The sequence below is a fragment of the Phaseolus vulgaris genome, chromosome 3 (genome assembly GCF_051622355.1).
Source record: "Phaseolus vulgaris cultivar YP4 chromosome 3, ASM5162235v1, whole genome shotgun sequence".
NCBI classification, from domain to species: domain Eukaryota; kingdom Viridiplantae; phylum Streptophyta; class Magnoliopsida; order Fabales; family Fabaceae; genus Phaseolus; species Phaseolus vulgaris.
Genome location: NC_143500.1, coordinates 51,578,701 through 51,593,537, shown reverse-complemented (window position 1 = coordinate 51,593,537; position 14,837 = coordinate 51,578,701). Strand labels below are relative to the sequence as shown.

Here is a 14,837-nt window from a genome sequence, read left to right as displayed (position 1 = left end):
ATTTTTAGATACATTAATATTGTAACTGATTACTCCCAATGAAAAGAGAGAGAAGTGAGAAGTTTTTGATAAATTAAAAATGAGAAGTTTTTTTTTATAGAAAGACTTATGTGAAGTTGTTAAGAAAGTTATATTATATATAATTAAAAAAATAGAGTATTTTTTTTAAAAATAACATAAATATAGAAGATAACAATAAAATGACAAAAAATCTCTTATTATATATTTTTAATATAATAAAATAAAATATTAATATAAGAATAAAATGAAAAAAGTAAATACGTACATAAAAGAATAGTTAGTAGGAGAATCTTCTTCATATATAAATATATAAATATAGAACATGAGATATTATTTTATATTAATAGTTTACTTATATTTATTATTATTATTATTATTTAAATATAATAACTTATTATTAAAAACAATTGTGAAGTAGATATATACTTGAAAAAGTGGGTCATGAAAGCATATTTGTCCTAAAAGTTTGTCCATTCATCCATTTTTTAGCTAATGAAGAGAGGTTTTAAAATGGAGTGAGTGAGCCCTTTGAGGCAATACACATTATCATCTTATTCTGTTTATATAAAAAATCAGTTCCTCCTCAAAATTCAAAACCCTCAACTTTTAAATTACAAACCCTATCACACAATTCATAACATGATCACAGCACCTTTTTCCACACCCACTGCTACTTTCTCCCCTCAAAGCGTCTCCTCACGGCAGCGCCACATCAAATTCCGCTCAACTGTATCCTTTGCCACCGCCACCTCCATCGATGTTCTGAGCCCTCAAAGCATGGCTTCCTGCACCACGCTTTACGAGGTTCTTGGAGTCCGTCCCGCCGCGTCGGAAGGAGAAATCAAAGCGGCGTACCGGCAACTGGTGAGGGTCTGTCACCCGGACGTGGCTCCGGTGGGGCAAAAGGAATCCTCTGCGGGCAAGTTCATGAAGATCCATAATGCGTATCGCACGCTTTTGAACCCCGAGAAGCGTGCCAAGTACGATAGAAGCTTGTTTCCACGTGGGCGAGTGGTCTCAACGGCGGCGTCTAGGGTTTCCAGCTACGGTGGTCGGAGATGGGAAATTGATCAGTGTTGGTAGAGATTGAGAACACGATAACTTCTTCTTCGTTAAAAATATTAGTTTATTATAGATATTATCGTAACTCAATTATCTCATATTTGTATATTAAATCACCTTCAGTGTATGTGACTATTAAGTATATAGTAAAGAGAGTAATTGAATTTTTTAAAAGGAAAAAGTTAAAATTATGCATTTAATTTGTTAGAAATAGCTTTTCTATATTTTATTTAAATATAGATAAAATCATACCAGAGTATAAATTAAGACAAGAAGAGAATACAAAAATGAAAAACACTATAACTCTTATTATCATGTTATTGTAAGAGTTATCATTATTATTTCCAAAGTCATTATTAATTGGTTATAAAAGGAGAAACATTCTTATTATTATTATTGTTGCTTTTTTAATGTTATTTATTATTAAATATTGTAATTAAAAAATATAAAAAATATTTTATCAATTTATTAAATATCTGAGAGATGTTTTCAATAAAATATTTATAAAAAAGTTATACGTGACTACACAATTCTTAATTCATTTTAGTAAGAGTTTGTTAGGATTAACCTCTAGTAAAACTAGTAAGACACAATAGACGATATTTTTAACCCCTCTTAAATTTCCACGGTTTCTTAATAAATTGCATGCAAAGTATTTTTTTTTTAATTTTAACATTAATATCTCTTAAAGAAAACTATTACCTGGATTTTTTTTACAAAACAACACACTTAGATGGTACACGTTATCATACATTTGTTTACAAATCACAAGTTCATCTTGTTTACAAAATGAGATTTTTCATTGTATATCATAATCTCCAATCTGATGTTCTCTCATCTTGTGTCTTAAATTATTTTTCAAATTTGATTTTTATTTTTCTACATTTTACACGACTTAGATCATTTTTATAACTATTGTATTGTTTGTTTTTGGGAACAAATTATTCTCTGATGCATTTTCGTTCTAAATTGTAATAATTATCGTTTAAAAAACTACCATGTATTTTGCGGGTTTGGTGACTCGAGTCTCTTGTTCGTCTCTTGTTTCGTTTTCTTTACTTTGTGTATTCTTAGACCTCAACACTTTATCTTGTTGGATTTATTCATTTATTTTTGGATTTTTACACTCGGAGAAACTTTATATTTATGTTTTGCTTTATTTTTTGATGATTTGTTTTTTATAGTTTGTAGAGCATGTTTGGAACACAAATAGTCTCAAAGACTGAGCAAATTTATTGAAAAATCAGTAACTTGATTTGACAATCCTTATAGTTATGTAAAACTTTTGATGTGATGGGTTTAAAAATAAATATACATTAAGTTTGGAATTAAATGATATAAAAAATATTAAAATAATAATATTGAGAGTTGCAATGTGATTGTATACAAAATGTGGATTGTCAATGTATCATTACCCTAATCTCAATTATCTCATACTAGCACGGTACCCGTGCACATGAAATTTCTTAAAAAATATCAATTATAATATTAACAAATAAAATAAAAAATAACAATGCAACACAATACTATTTTTTTTAAAGAATATTTGTAATTAATTGAAAATAAAAGTAAAAATTAAATGTAAAAATAATAATCACATTTAATAATATAAATTAGACTATTTTAATGTAGTTGACAAATTTTAAGTGTTTACCACGTGACAATATTCATTGTAAAAGCAAACTGAAAAAAAAAACATAATTATATTTATAGAGAAGTAAGTACCAAAATATAGATGTGTACATGAAACAACATTACTTTAAAGCACTATATTATTGAATCAATAAAATTTAAAATAAGCAACATGGGATCATTCGAAACAAAACATTATTAACGAATTTAAAAACTAATACATAAAGATATTAACAAAAACTTGCAATAAGTCACAAAATATAAGAGAGAAAAATCAATATAAGTGACAAAACATGTTAGAGTCGACAAAATAACAAATAATTTAGGATTTGTGTTTTTTACGATTTTGAATAATTTACATTTTTTATTTTATTTTATATCTTTATTAGCACATTATATAATTTAGAATTTGTATTTATTATGAATTTGTATAATTTATGATTTTTTTTATTTCAGATATTTTATTTGAGTATAACATTAAATAATTAAAGCTTTCTATTTGTGTAGAATTTTGAACCATTTAAAAATTGTATTTACTTCATATTTTTATTTAAGTATGACATTAAATAATTTATGATTTGTATTTATTTAATTTTTTTAATAATTTATAAATTTTATTTATTTAAATTTTTTATTTAATTAGAAAATTATAATTTATGATTTGTATTTATTTCAGATTTTGAATAATGTAGGAATTTTACTTATTTAAATTTTTTTATTCTAGTACATTAAATAAATTTAAGATTTGTATTTAGGTTTAATGAACATTTTGGTCTCAACGTTTTAAAAAAAAATGCAAATTCATTCCAGTTATTTAATTTTGTTTTATTTTGTATGATCCTAAAGTTTTATAAACAATTGACTACAAATTTTATTTTATTAAATTGTGTTATTGTAATAGATTTACTTCAACGTTTCCTCTGCATATTAAATTTAAATTATATGTGTTGTAATCAAATTGAATTATATTAAAATATTTCTGGGATCAAATATATATATTTTTTTTAAAGTGGATATGAGATTACATATTTCTAAAATGTAAATTAAATTTATAAAACTTTATAAATTTAAACATTTCTCTCCTTTACAAACGGGGAAACGAAATAAATGCATACATATATTTAAAAATAGATTATAATCTAATTATGATGACTAATTAGGTATTAATAAATTTAATTTTGTGTATGAACTTAAATATTTTAAAGATGAAAATTTTCACAAGTTTCTGTTCATTGTTCATGTTAATAATCTTTAAATACAGGAAAATCATAGTTAAAAAATATTTATTTTTAGAAAATAGTTTTATAAAATTTAATTACTCTGGAGTGTCCATTTTATTTTTTAAATATTTATTGTTATTTATAATTTCATATTTTTACCAATTTTTATTTATATGATTTTCTAAAAATTCATATATTTTAGAAGGAAATAAAGAAAATAACCAATATAATATAAGTACAGATCAACTTAAATATAATTTATTTTTTAACTTCAAAAATTGCTTTTCAGAATTATAATTTTAAATATTTTTTGAAAAGTGTTTAAACAAAAAGGATATTTGTGGAAAAAATGTTATAAAAAAGGAGGCAAATCAATAAAACTAGAAATAAAAAATAACAGATACGAAAATTTAAAGAGCTGGGCCAAGATGGGTAATTTGGGCCTGAGTTTTGGGCCTTTGTAAGTTGGTCCGGTGGAGTTGTCTCAGGGACCAAAAAATATAAAGAGAAATGAATGCATGAATTGCGATTAGGGTTTTAAAGAGACGCAACTCCTCTGCTCTGTTTCTTCAGTTCGGTGGTGCCGTAGCAGGGAGCTTCAGCGTATCTCTCAATTCCAGAATGGTTCGTTTTTCTTCTAACCTATCATTCTACTTTAGGGTTTTCATGTCTTTTGAATCTCGTTTTCATAATGGTTTTGATCTTAGTCCTTTTGGCATTTTACTTTATCTCTCTAATTTTCTTGAAATGGCTTGCTTTACTCTATTTTCTGTTGCATCTGAACTTATCGTTTTGTTCTTTGCGACAAGAGTGCTGTTATTTGTTTACAATTCAGATCCGTTTTTGAAATCATGGTGTTGGCATTCGATTAGAAATTGCTTCAAGCCTTTGAAGAGTTTAATGGGGTTTATCTAGGTTTCGCTTTGTATATGAAAGTGGAAGAATGTTGCGATTTGAATGTGATCTGTTCTGTGTGTGTTATATGTAAAGATAACTTCGAGGCGGATGAATCAGTATATTGTGGCCCGGGGTTTTATTTGTTTAACGTAGACTTGATGATGAAGTATTGTGTTTTTTTTTTTAAATTGATTTCTTGTTTGAGCTTTGGATTTGAATGCATGACTGTGACAGGCTAGAGGATTGAAGAAGCATTTGAAGAGGCTCAATGCCCCAAAGCATTGGATGCTTGACAAACTGGGTGGTGCATTTGTAAGTGAAAATTTCATCGTCTTTTGATCAGTTTTCAACGGAGAATTTCAGAGTCTGATGTGTGTTTTTCCGTGTTTAGGCTCCCAAGCCCTCATCTGGACCACACAAATCTAGGGAATGCCTACCACTGATTCTCATTTTGCGAAACCGGCTGAAGTATGCCCTGACATACCGTGAAGTCATTTCTATTCTGATGCAACGACATGTCCTCGTTGATGGCAAAGTCAGGACAGACAAGACATATCCTTCTGGTTTTATGGGTATGTATTAAGAATTACTTTTGGTGTGTTTGCTGAGTTGGGATTGTATGATATGCTATGATAATTCGTTGCTATCATTATTATTATTTGCTTCATGAGTTTTAGTCTTTATTTTTGGTGTGTTTGCTGAGTGGGGTATCATATGCTATGATTATTCGTTTTTATCATTATTATTATTTGCTTCGTGAGTTTTTGATGTATTTCCCTTTTTATGATGAAATGCAACTCCCGGCTAAACCTAGAATATAGAAGAGATTTTCTGCTCAATGTAATACTTTTTTGAATTATATTTATATCTTTACAGATGTTGTATCCATCCCTAAAACAAATGAGAACTTCCGCCTGCTGTATGACACTAAAGGCAGATTCCGTCTTCACTCAGTCAGGGACGAAGAAGCTAAGGTACTTTTGCTTGATTACGCGGAATAACTTTCGTTCTTAACTACTTTATGAGATTACACTACTCTACTATTATACAATAACAGACGTGGATTCATCGTGTTAAGTTCTTGTTTATATACTATTAACCTGGTGCAGAATGTTCACTCCACCGATCTAGGTTGTTTAGTTTTTTGAATTTTGCAGCTGCGACCTAGTTTTCACTTTAGTAATTATGTCCACTTGTTTTCCTTGTATGATGGCAGTTCAAGCTTTGCAAGGTTCGGTCAGTGCAGTTTGGGCAAAAGGGCATCCCATACCTGAACACCTATGACGGGCGCACTATCCGCTACCCAGACCCTCTCATCAAGGCTAATGACACCATCAAGTTGGACTTGGAGGAAAACAAGATTGTTGAGTTCATCAAATTTGATGTTGGGAATGTAGTCATGGTGACAGGTGGAAGGAATAGAGGGCGTGTTGGAGTGATCAAGAGCAGAGATAAGAACAAGGGAAGTTTTGAGACTATCCATGTCCAAGATGCTACTGGGCACGAATTTGCAACTCGTTTGGGCAATGTGTTTACCATCGGCAAGGGAACAAAACCTTGGGTATCTCTTCCCAAGGGTAAAGGTATCAAGCTTTCCATCATCGAGGAAGCTAGGAAGAGGATTTCCGCCCAACAATCTACTGCTGCTTAAATCATCATTAGGATATCAATAGACTTTTGAGTGCTTTTAGTTTTCATGCGATGCTTTTTGCTTCTAATTTTTATTATCTGGAGATTTTATCCGTTGAATTTTGTCTCTTCAATGCACTATAGAACTTTTATTGCTGCTGCTATATAGTCATGAAGGAATCCTTCCATTCCATAGTTTTTTTTAATGTTGTTTTAGCTGGAACAAGTCTCTTAAGCAAGTCCACTCAATGCATCTTTTTAAGAAACTACTCTTGCTTCTATTTCAGATTGTTTTTCCCTTCTAAAACGTTCTTTCGTAATAATTCAAACTGTGCGAGAGATAGTAGAGATTGATTTACTCTACTCTCGCGAAGGTATAAATAATTACACAACAAAAGTATACAAAATTCCTCTTAATCTAAGCCTTTTATTGAATTTTAAATTAATTAATTAACAATAATTAAGTGTATTATGTTTCTCTTTCATAAAATGAATAACATTTTGAGGTGATGTGTAAAGAGATATTATATGTTTTTCTCAATTCATGCTAAATGATATTCGTGCCTCTTCTAGTTTTCAAATTAACATCTGACTTTCTATTTTTAATAACATAATATATAAATCCTTTTATAATATTTAAAGTAAACATTCTGTTTCTTATAATTTTAATAAATTGATATTCACTTTCGTTATTTTATTTAAAAACTTATATTAACCAAATTTTAAAAAAATAAGATTTTAAAGTTTTAAAATATATTTTTTGGTTAAAGAACTAAACATTAATTTTTATAGATGAAATAAGAGTAGTGAGTGTGATGACTTAAAAATAGGTTTAGCCAATATATCAAGAAAAGTACCAAGGTTCATAAAACAGTTGTTTAGACGTTAAATTTCCATTAGTCCATGTTTAGAAATGTATATCTTATTTATCGTTATCATTCATATGAGAAAGAATACTGAGATCTATACTTGAAGTAGGCTTGAATACAAGAATTATAGGATAATTTGCACTTTGAACGTTTTTTAGAGTTTTATTACAATATTTTCAATTCCTGTTGATTTGTGAACCAATACACAAAATTGATAGGATTTCTAAGGTTTGGATTCACTGTGGTTATGGTATGATTGTGTTTTATTTTAGTTCTTAAATAACCCAAACTAGAGAATTCATCTAAAAAATTAAAATTTACTTTTAGTTCTTATTGTCATATGATATTTGTAATAGTGATACACCTACTTATGTATCTCGGATAGTTTTTTCATTAAATTTGAACTCAATTTGACATTAGGTCCATAGACAAATGCTTGAACCCAAATTGTTCATTACAAATGCAAGAAATCAGGCCACTTCAAACCAAAGTGTCCTGAGAAAGAGAAGAATAAAGACAAACAAAGATGTTTATTTGGCTTTGAGAAGGATGTCAATAAACATGGAAAACCTTGATGAATTAGAATCTAAAATAGAAGAAGCAAAGGAAGTTGAAAAATCTTTGTCTTATGTGCAATATATTATCTGATCCCTCATTGGAGGAATTTGATGAAGATGTAGATTTAATAGATCTTTATTTTATCACTGAAGCATATAATGAAATTTTATCTAGTTACTCTATTCTCTCCCAAGCTTATAAAAGCTCCAAAAAGATAAGTAAAGTTTTTGTCAAAACAAATCAAGTCTTTGAACAATAAGTCCACATTCTCATACAAGATCTTTCGCATAAACATGTTAATCTATCAGATGATTATAAATAATTAAACAGAGAACATCAAAACTTGAAACTAAGTTGTGACTGACAATCTACTCTTTAAAAATGAAACTTTGAGAAAAGACATATTCACAACTATAAAAGAAGACAATATACTTAATCTTCTAATAAAACCATCATGTAAATCTTATGACAAGCATGATTTAAGATTTGAGGAAGAACAATCTTCAAAGGTGAAAAACACGCAACATTTCTACTTGTTAAATGAGAAGTTGTTAAGCTCTTGATAATTATCAAGAAAGGATCCAAAGTCTATTTGGGTATCTAAAGATAAAATAATTTTTTTTGATTATTTACTTCACAACAAGAAGAAAAATATGTCATGATACTTGGAGAGTAGGTGTTAATGATACATGGTGAAATACAAATTTATATTTTGAGACTTTAAGAATAAAACCAGTAAAGAAGTCAAATTTAAAGAAATAAAAAAGGAATGATAATAATAATAGGAGTTGAATAAATAAGTATGGTTCATTCCTTATATATATTTATTTTAATTAGTATATGATAAAAAATATAATATTCTTATCAGAAGTTAATTATGTGATAGTAGATACAATGTTTTCTCTAATAAAGACCTATTTGTAATAGAAAATGATGACACAACAATAATATTTTCTACTAAAAACAAAGTAAGTTGTACAAAATAGATTTTAGTAAACTACCATATCAAAATTTATCTTTCTTTTCTTTGTATCTTTTAAAACAAAGATCGATGGTATGATATAGGAAGTGTGTGATTATTCTAGCTTGATGTTATTCTTAAAACTACAAAAACTCAATCTCGTGATAGGGTTACACATGTGAGGCATGTACAACTTACTAATATTTTAAAAGATTATATTTTTTAAAAGATTATATTTTAAAATATGATATTTTCTACCAAATATCATATATTTATTTTTTGCATGTTTGAGTTAATTAAACTTTCTAATATATAATATCCATAATTACTTATATTTTTTAATAAAAAATTAAAAAATATAATAAAAATAATTGTGTTAAATTGAAATAAATTTATTAAATATATTAAAATTTATGAAAATAATATTTATTATTATATATATTTGTTATTTTATATAATTATATATGTTTTGTTGAAATTATAATTTTATTTTATTATTTTCATTATTTATAATTACATGTTGTTATTAATAGTATAATTAGATGTTTTTTAAATTGTGAAATAAATTTATCTAATATTTAATTTGTATATTATATATTATATATATAATTATGTTTTGAAAATACATGTACAAATATATTTGGATAAAATACAATAAGAATAGGTGGAATCAATAATGTCAATTGTGAAAAAAATAATAAAAATGTTCTCACCTTCTCCCTCATCCACTTCCTTACTCTCAAAATCAGTGAAACAAACACAATAAACATCCTATGGCCACTCCTTCCTCATTGATGAAAACAAACACAAATGTGTAAGGAGAACAAAAATATTTTTTTTTATATATTTTTAACTAAAAGAGTCACAATCTTGAAAGATGAAAGAATGAAAATGTTCTCAATTGAAAATTGTTAATTTTAATCAATAGATACTCAAACCCAAAATTTGTTCCTTCACCATTTTCACTTTAAAAAGAAATTGAAGTCAAAGATAATTTTCATGAATAATTTTGTTAGATAAAAATGGGTATTTTTATTTTGCTTTTCTTAACCTGCCATCAAAATTTGCTCAATTTTGCTCAAAATTCAAAGACGACCCTTTTCTCTGTTGGAGATCCCACATGGATTAGAGATTAAGACATTTCATTGTATATAAGTAGGTGTAAACCTCATCTCATAAACCGATTTGATAATGTTGAGTTAGACATAAAGTTTACTTCTTAATATTCTCTCTTTCTCATCTTCTAATAGTTTTTTTATCAAACAAGTTATTTTGTTTCAACTTATTCTATAAAAAAATTATTCAAAATTGATTAATAAAACTATTTTTAACAACTAAATTAAATACGCAATAAATAATCCTCTTGTTATATTTTCTTTAAACAAAATTTATAAGAATTAAATCAAGATTAAATGAAGTTCGAATTCATCTTCAAAATTTATTAAGGTAAAGACTCATTATGAATAATAGAAATAAATAAAAATTTATAAGATATTAATTATTATGATTACTTGCATATTTATTATCCTGCTCACTAGAAGAGTTAAGAAATAAATACAATATAATGAAAGTCGTCTCAACTTTGTAAAAAAGGAAAAATACTATTACGAAAAAAATTATATAAAAAAAAGTTGAACGAACTATTTCGGCAAAGAAAAAATTTCAGACTTTTATGAATTTGAAATTAAAAATGTTTGGTTCTCAATATTGTATTTATATTTTAAAGACAACATCAACAAATTATGTTTTTTTAAAGTGTCTTTTATCCACGTTTTCCTTCAATATTGTTATCATGTGATAAATTTCAATTAGCTTTTTTTCGAGTTAAAAAAACAAAAACAGTTTAAAAATTTAGTTACTTACACAATGACTGATTTTTACATTCAACATAATTAATTGTCGCAATTTTTTTTCAAGATTTAAAATGAAAATTTCAAAATTTGAATATTAAAAATTATTTATTGTACATTGCTGGATTACACGGACCAAAACGTTAAAATCACGTAAAAATATGGCTCAAGTGAATAATTATAAACTTTTATTTTCTACACATGTTGTCTTTGCAACTTCATGTTCACGGCTACATATTATTAGTTTATTTGTTTGTATAAGGGGTTTCAATTTCCTTTCGAAGTGTGTAAATTTATATATGAAATCACTTTCATCACGTTTGGGTATCACAAACACATAACAAATAAAATAATAGATTAATTGTGCTATTTTATTGAGTTTAATATTTTGAGTACCATAAAAGTACCATGAAAGAGTTGAATGTGCATCACTAAAGTTTTGAACAAATTATTTGGAGTCCTCAAATCATAATGGTTTTGTAGAAGAAAAAGGTGAGAATGGGTGTGAAATTGTGCACATGAAACATGACAATGACAACTTACTTTTCCATGATAGTGTTTTCATGGATAGTCCAAAAGGGTGAAGCTTCCACGAATGAAGATTGTACCAACAAAAGTTAGAAAAAAAAAGGATTAGATTGGTTTGTTTGCATTGTTGGTGCCACAAAGTTGGTCTCATATTGACCCTTTGTCTGAGGTACATAGATTTTGCTGTACTAGATAAGTTGTGTACACACTTGTACAGTGCTTCACATCTACACGTCAATTAATGGTTTTGGAGACAATGATGTCAATTTAATTTAGTGTTCTTTGTCTAATAAGGACATTGTAGGACATAAATGCTTCAACTAAGATGTATCATACCATCAAATAGTGAATGTGATAAACAAATCAACATATCTCCCAATATGAAATTGTTCGTTTACAAATCCAAGAAGAGAAAACACAACATTTTTATTCTCAAAGAAAAATTGAAAGCAATTTGCACACGGTAATAACTCAAATGATCTTAACAGAATTCATGTTTCACAAAATTCGTGTTTCAAATTCAAAGCAAACATTTGAAAGATTGACTTTTTGTTATTTTTGAGGATCAGGGGTCAGAAATATGAAGATAAAAGATAATGCACAATTTAACATTAACCAATTTGAGGATTAAGGGTCAACTTAAAAGAGAGATATGAAGAGATTGAAGGAGCATAACAAAAGGCAAGTCAAGCAACAAAGTCATATTAGTAATCTTGCTCAGAATACAAAAGAGCTGTAGTGAGTGTCTAATCTAGCTATTAGAGTGTCTAGTCTATCGAGTTAAGTGTTGAACCATTGTAATTCTTTACATTGTGAAGTTATACCCGTATGAACTTTTTTGTGTTCTATTTGAAAGTGCTTTATTGTTCTTTGAAGAGTTCTTAATCTTTGGGGGAAGTTTTGTAACCTGAAGAGGTGTTAATACTCAATGTAACTTGGAGAAATAAAAATACTTGTTGAACCTGGAGAGGTGAAAATACTTATTGAATATGGAGAGGTGGTGATACTTGTTATAACCAGTTGGTTAGTGGGAGATATCTTAAGCAATTGCTTAAAAAGACTAGACATAGTCTGAGTTTGGGTGAAATATGATAAATCTTTTGTGTTGATATCTATTTACTTTTACTATTATTTTAATTTTCACTATTCGACGATTTACTAGACAATCTTACTAAACAATCTATTAGACGATCTTATTATATGTTTTTGTTAGATGGTCTAATAGACAAACTGATTATCTAACGCGAAAAAAGAGTTTAAAGACTTCGTTCAACCCCTCCCTTCTAGAGCCAATTGCACCTACATCAACAACATACAATGAAAGCTAAAAACTCTCAAAAAATCTTGAGAATCTTCATCTCCAGACATCATTATCAAAACATCTTCACTTGGGTCTTCTCTTCAATTCCAATTGTTTACACTATGGAATTGTCTTTTTCGATCTGATTTTAAACTTCCTATAATAAAAAAATCTACCAACCCGCAATTGTACTTATGACCCCTTAAACATTTTAAGGTTCTTCATGTCGAACTTGTATGTGTTGGTCTTGTTCTTTATTAGGAACCTATTTGTTCTTGTTTTTATTTTGTTGATTTTCATGTGTTGCTCACCTTTCTTTGCATTTTCGTTTTGAACAAAGTGAACAAGAGAACTCCCATCAAATACTCCCATCAAAATATTTAATTGGACATCGGTACATCAAATACTCCTATAAAAATGCTGACAAGTATTAGACGAGTTGTGAATTTTTGGATGATACTCCCATCAAAATGATGAGAGTTATAAGACGAGTTGTAAATTTTTAGATGGTGATTTTTTTATGATAGTATTCAAGTATCGAATATAAATCCACTAACCAAAAACTCTTTAATGCTTTAGTTAATAAAATTACAAAATAACATTAATATGATAATCAAGTTACTTTCTTTCTAATATGTTTGTATTTATAAATTTTTGAGTAAGAAAAAACTTTTTTTTTATTTGTGCTCTTTGTACTTTATTTAACTAATCACACACTAAATCTTGATTTAGGAAAAGCTTAATTTTTAACGTGAAAGAGACTTTATGTGTCGTGTTGTTATTGGAATCCCAACTCATATTGGACCCAAAGAATCTCACTTCCCATTTCCACTTTTCTTCACTAACCCTAAATCAACGTCCACGCCAAATTTCATGCTTCTAACATAATTCTTACTTTTTTTTTTTTTTTTTTTTTTTTATCATCACACACTAAATCTTAAATTTTAAACCCTAAATTCTAAACATATATCACATGTGCATTGATTGGTTTGTTGCAGTCAATAATAAAATCACAAAAACAAATTCACCATAAAACATATAGACAAAATATGATATTTAAGAAAATAATAATATGTTTAAATAGTTATTTTATTTTATTTTTCTTTTGTTTTACACACTTTAATAATAATAGGAAATAATTAGTATAAAAATAACGTTTTGACAAAAAAAAAATCACTCATTTTGTATCAAATTGAATTGAAAATAAGTTATTAGTTTTCTTTCATGGATTAAACATATGCAGAAAGAAAGAGTAACATGAAAAAACTATTTTTTCATTACAAGAAAATTATTAAATAAAAACCAATTTTATAGACAAAAATAATTAGTTGCTATAATGACTAAATTATATACTATTTTATATACTAAAAAAATTATTGATTTCTAAATTATTTTTTATTATTGATAAATAGTTTTTAAATTGATATCTAGTTAGCTACCAAGATTTTAACTACCAATTATTTAAATTCTAAGTTTGGTAACAAAAATCTTGATAAATAATTAAATACCAATTTAAAAATTATTTAAAAACTAATAATTTTTGTAGTCTTTAAAATAGTTTTTAATTTAGTCACTATAGCCGCTAATTATTTTTTGTCTATAAATTAATTGTTTTGGAATGATTTTTTTTTAATGTTTTTAATTCATGTGTAACGTAGATTTTTTGAGTGGTAAATTATATCATTAAATGAATGATTATTTATATTATTTTTTATTGGGATCATTAATATTTTATAACTGTTTCATCACTTATATTGAGTTATATCTTATAATAATGTATACGAATTTTTGTATTAGTGATTAAAAAAAGAAGTTTTTGGTTTCCTAGAATGAAGACTAGGTATACGTTATAGTGAAAAAAAAGTACTTTTTGGTGATAATAAATCTCTTTAACCTAACTTGCTCCATGATTTTCACGTTGTTAAATGCATTTATTTTTCTCACGTTGACGAATTAAAAGTGTGATGCACTTTTGTACAAACAATTCATTTAAGCTAAAAGTTTCGATCGATAACTATCCAATGTGCTTCTTCGAAACGGACTTAAATGTATTTTTATTCCATACATTTTTATTTTAAATTTTCAAAGTATTGACTTTACTTTTTATATATTTTTTAAATATTTTTTTTAAATTAGTATGACGTGATACATATCTAAATATATTATTATGTCTACAATCATGACAATCATCTAAAGTTACATATAACTTCAACACTTTTTTTTTTTCTGAATTTAAATATAAAAGAATTTTGTTAATTAGTGGAAAAAATACATTAAACCAATTCAGTTCTATTTAGTGTCGTTATTACT

General features: G+C 27.0%; 1 protein-coding gene and 1 pseudogene across 2 annotated transcripts; both read left to right on the top strand.

Moving 5' to 3' along the window:
• Positions 1 to 512: 512 nt before the first annotated feature.
• Positions 513 to 1,264, top strand: LOC150028905 (chaperone protein dnaJ 11, chloroplastic pseudogene; annotated as a pseudogene). Its single transcript, XR_016519555.1, has one exon. The product of XR_016519555.1 is annotated as a chaperone protein dnaJ 11, chloroplastic pseudogene (transcript).
• A 3,158-nt stretch (positions 1,265 to 4,422) lies between these two features.
• On the top strand, positions 4,423 to 6,727 carry LOC137808455 (small ribosomal subunit protein eS4z). Its single transcript, XM_068609575.2, has 5 exons — positions 4,423 to 4,559; positions 5,067 to 5,144; positions 5,224 to 5,404; positions 5,709 to 5,806; positions 6,049 to 6,727. The coding sequence occupies exons 1-5, from the start codon at positions 4,557 to 4,559 to the stop codon at positions 6,481 to 6,483; spliced, it is 795 nt and encodes a 264-aa protein (XP_068465676.1). The 5' UTR covers positions 4,423 to 4,556; the 3' UTR covers positions 6,484 to 6,727.
• The last annotated feature ends 8,110 nt before the right edge of the window (positions 6,728 to 14,837 follow it).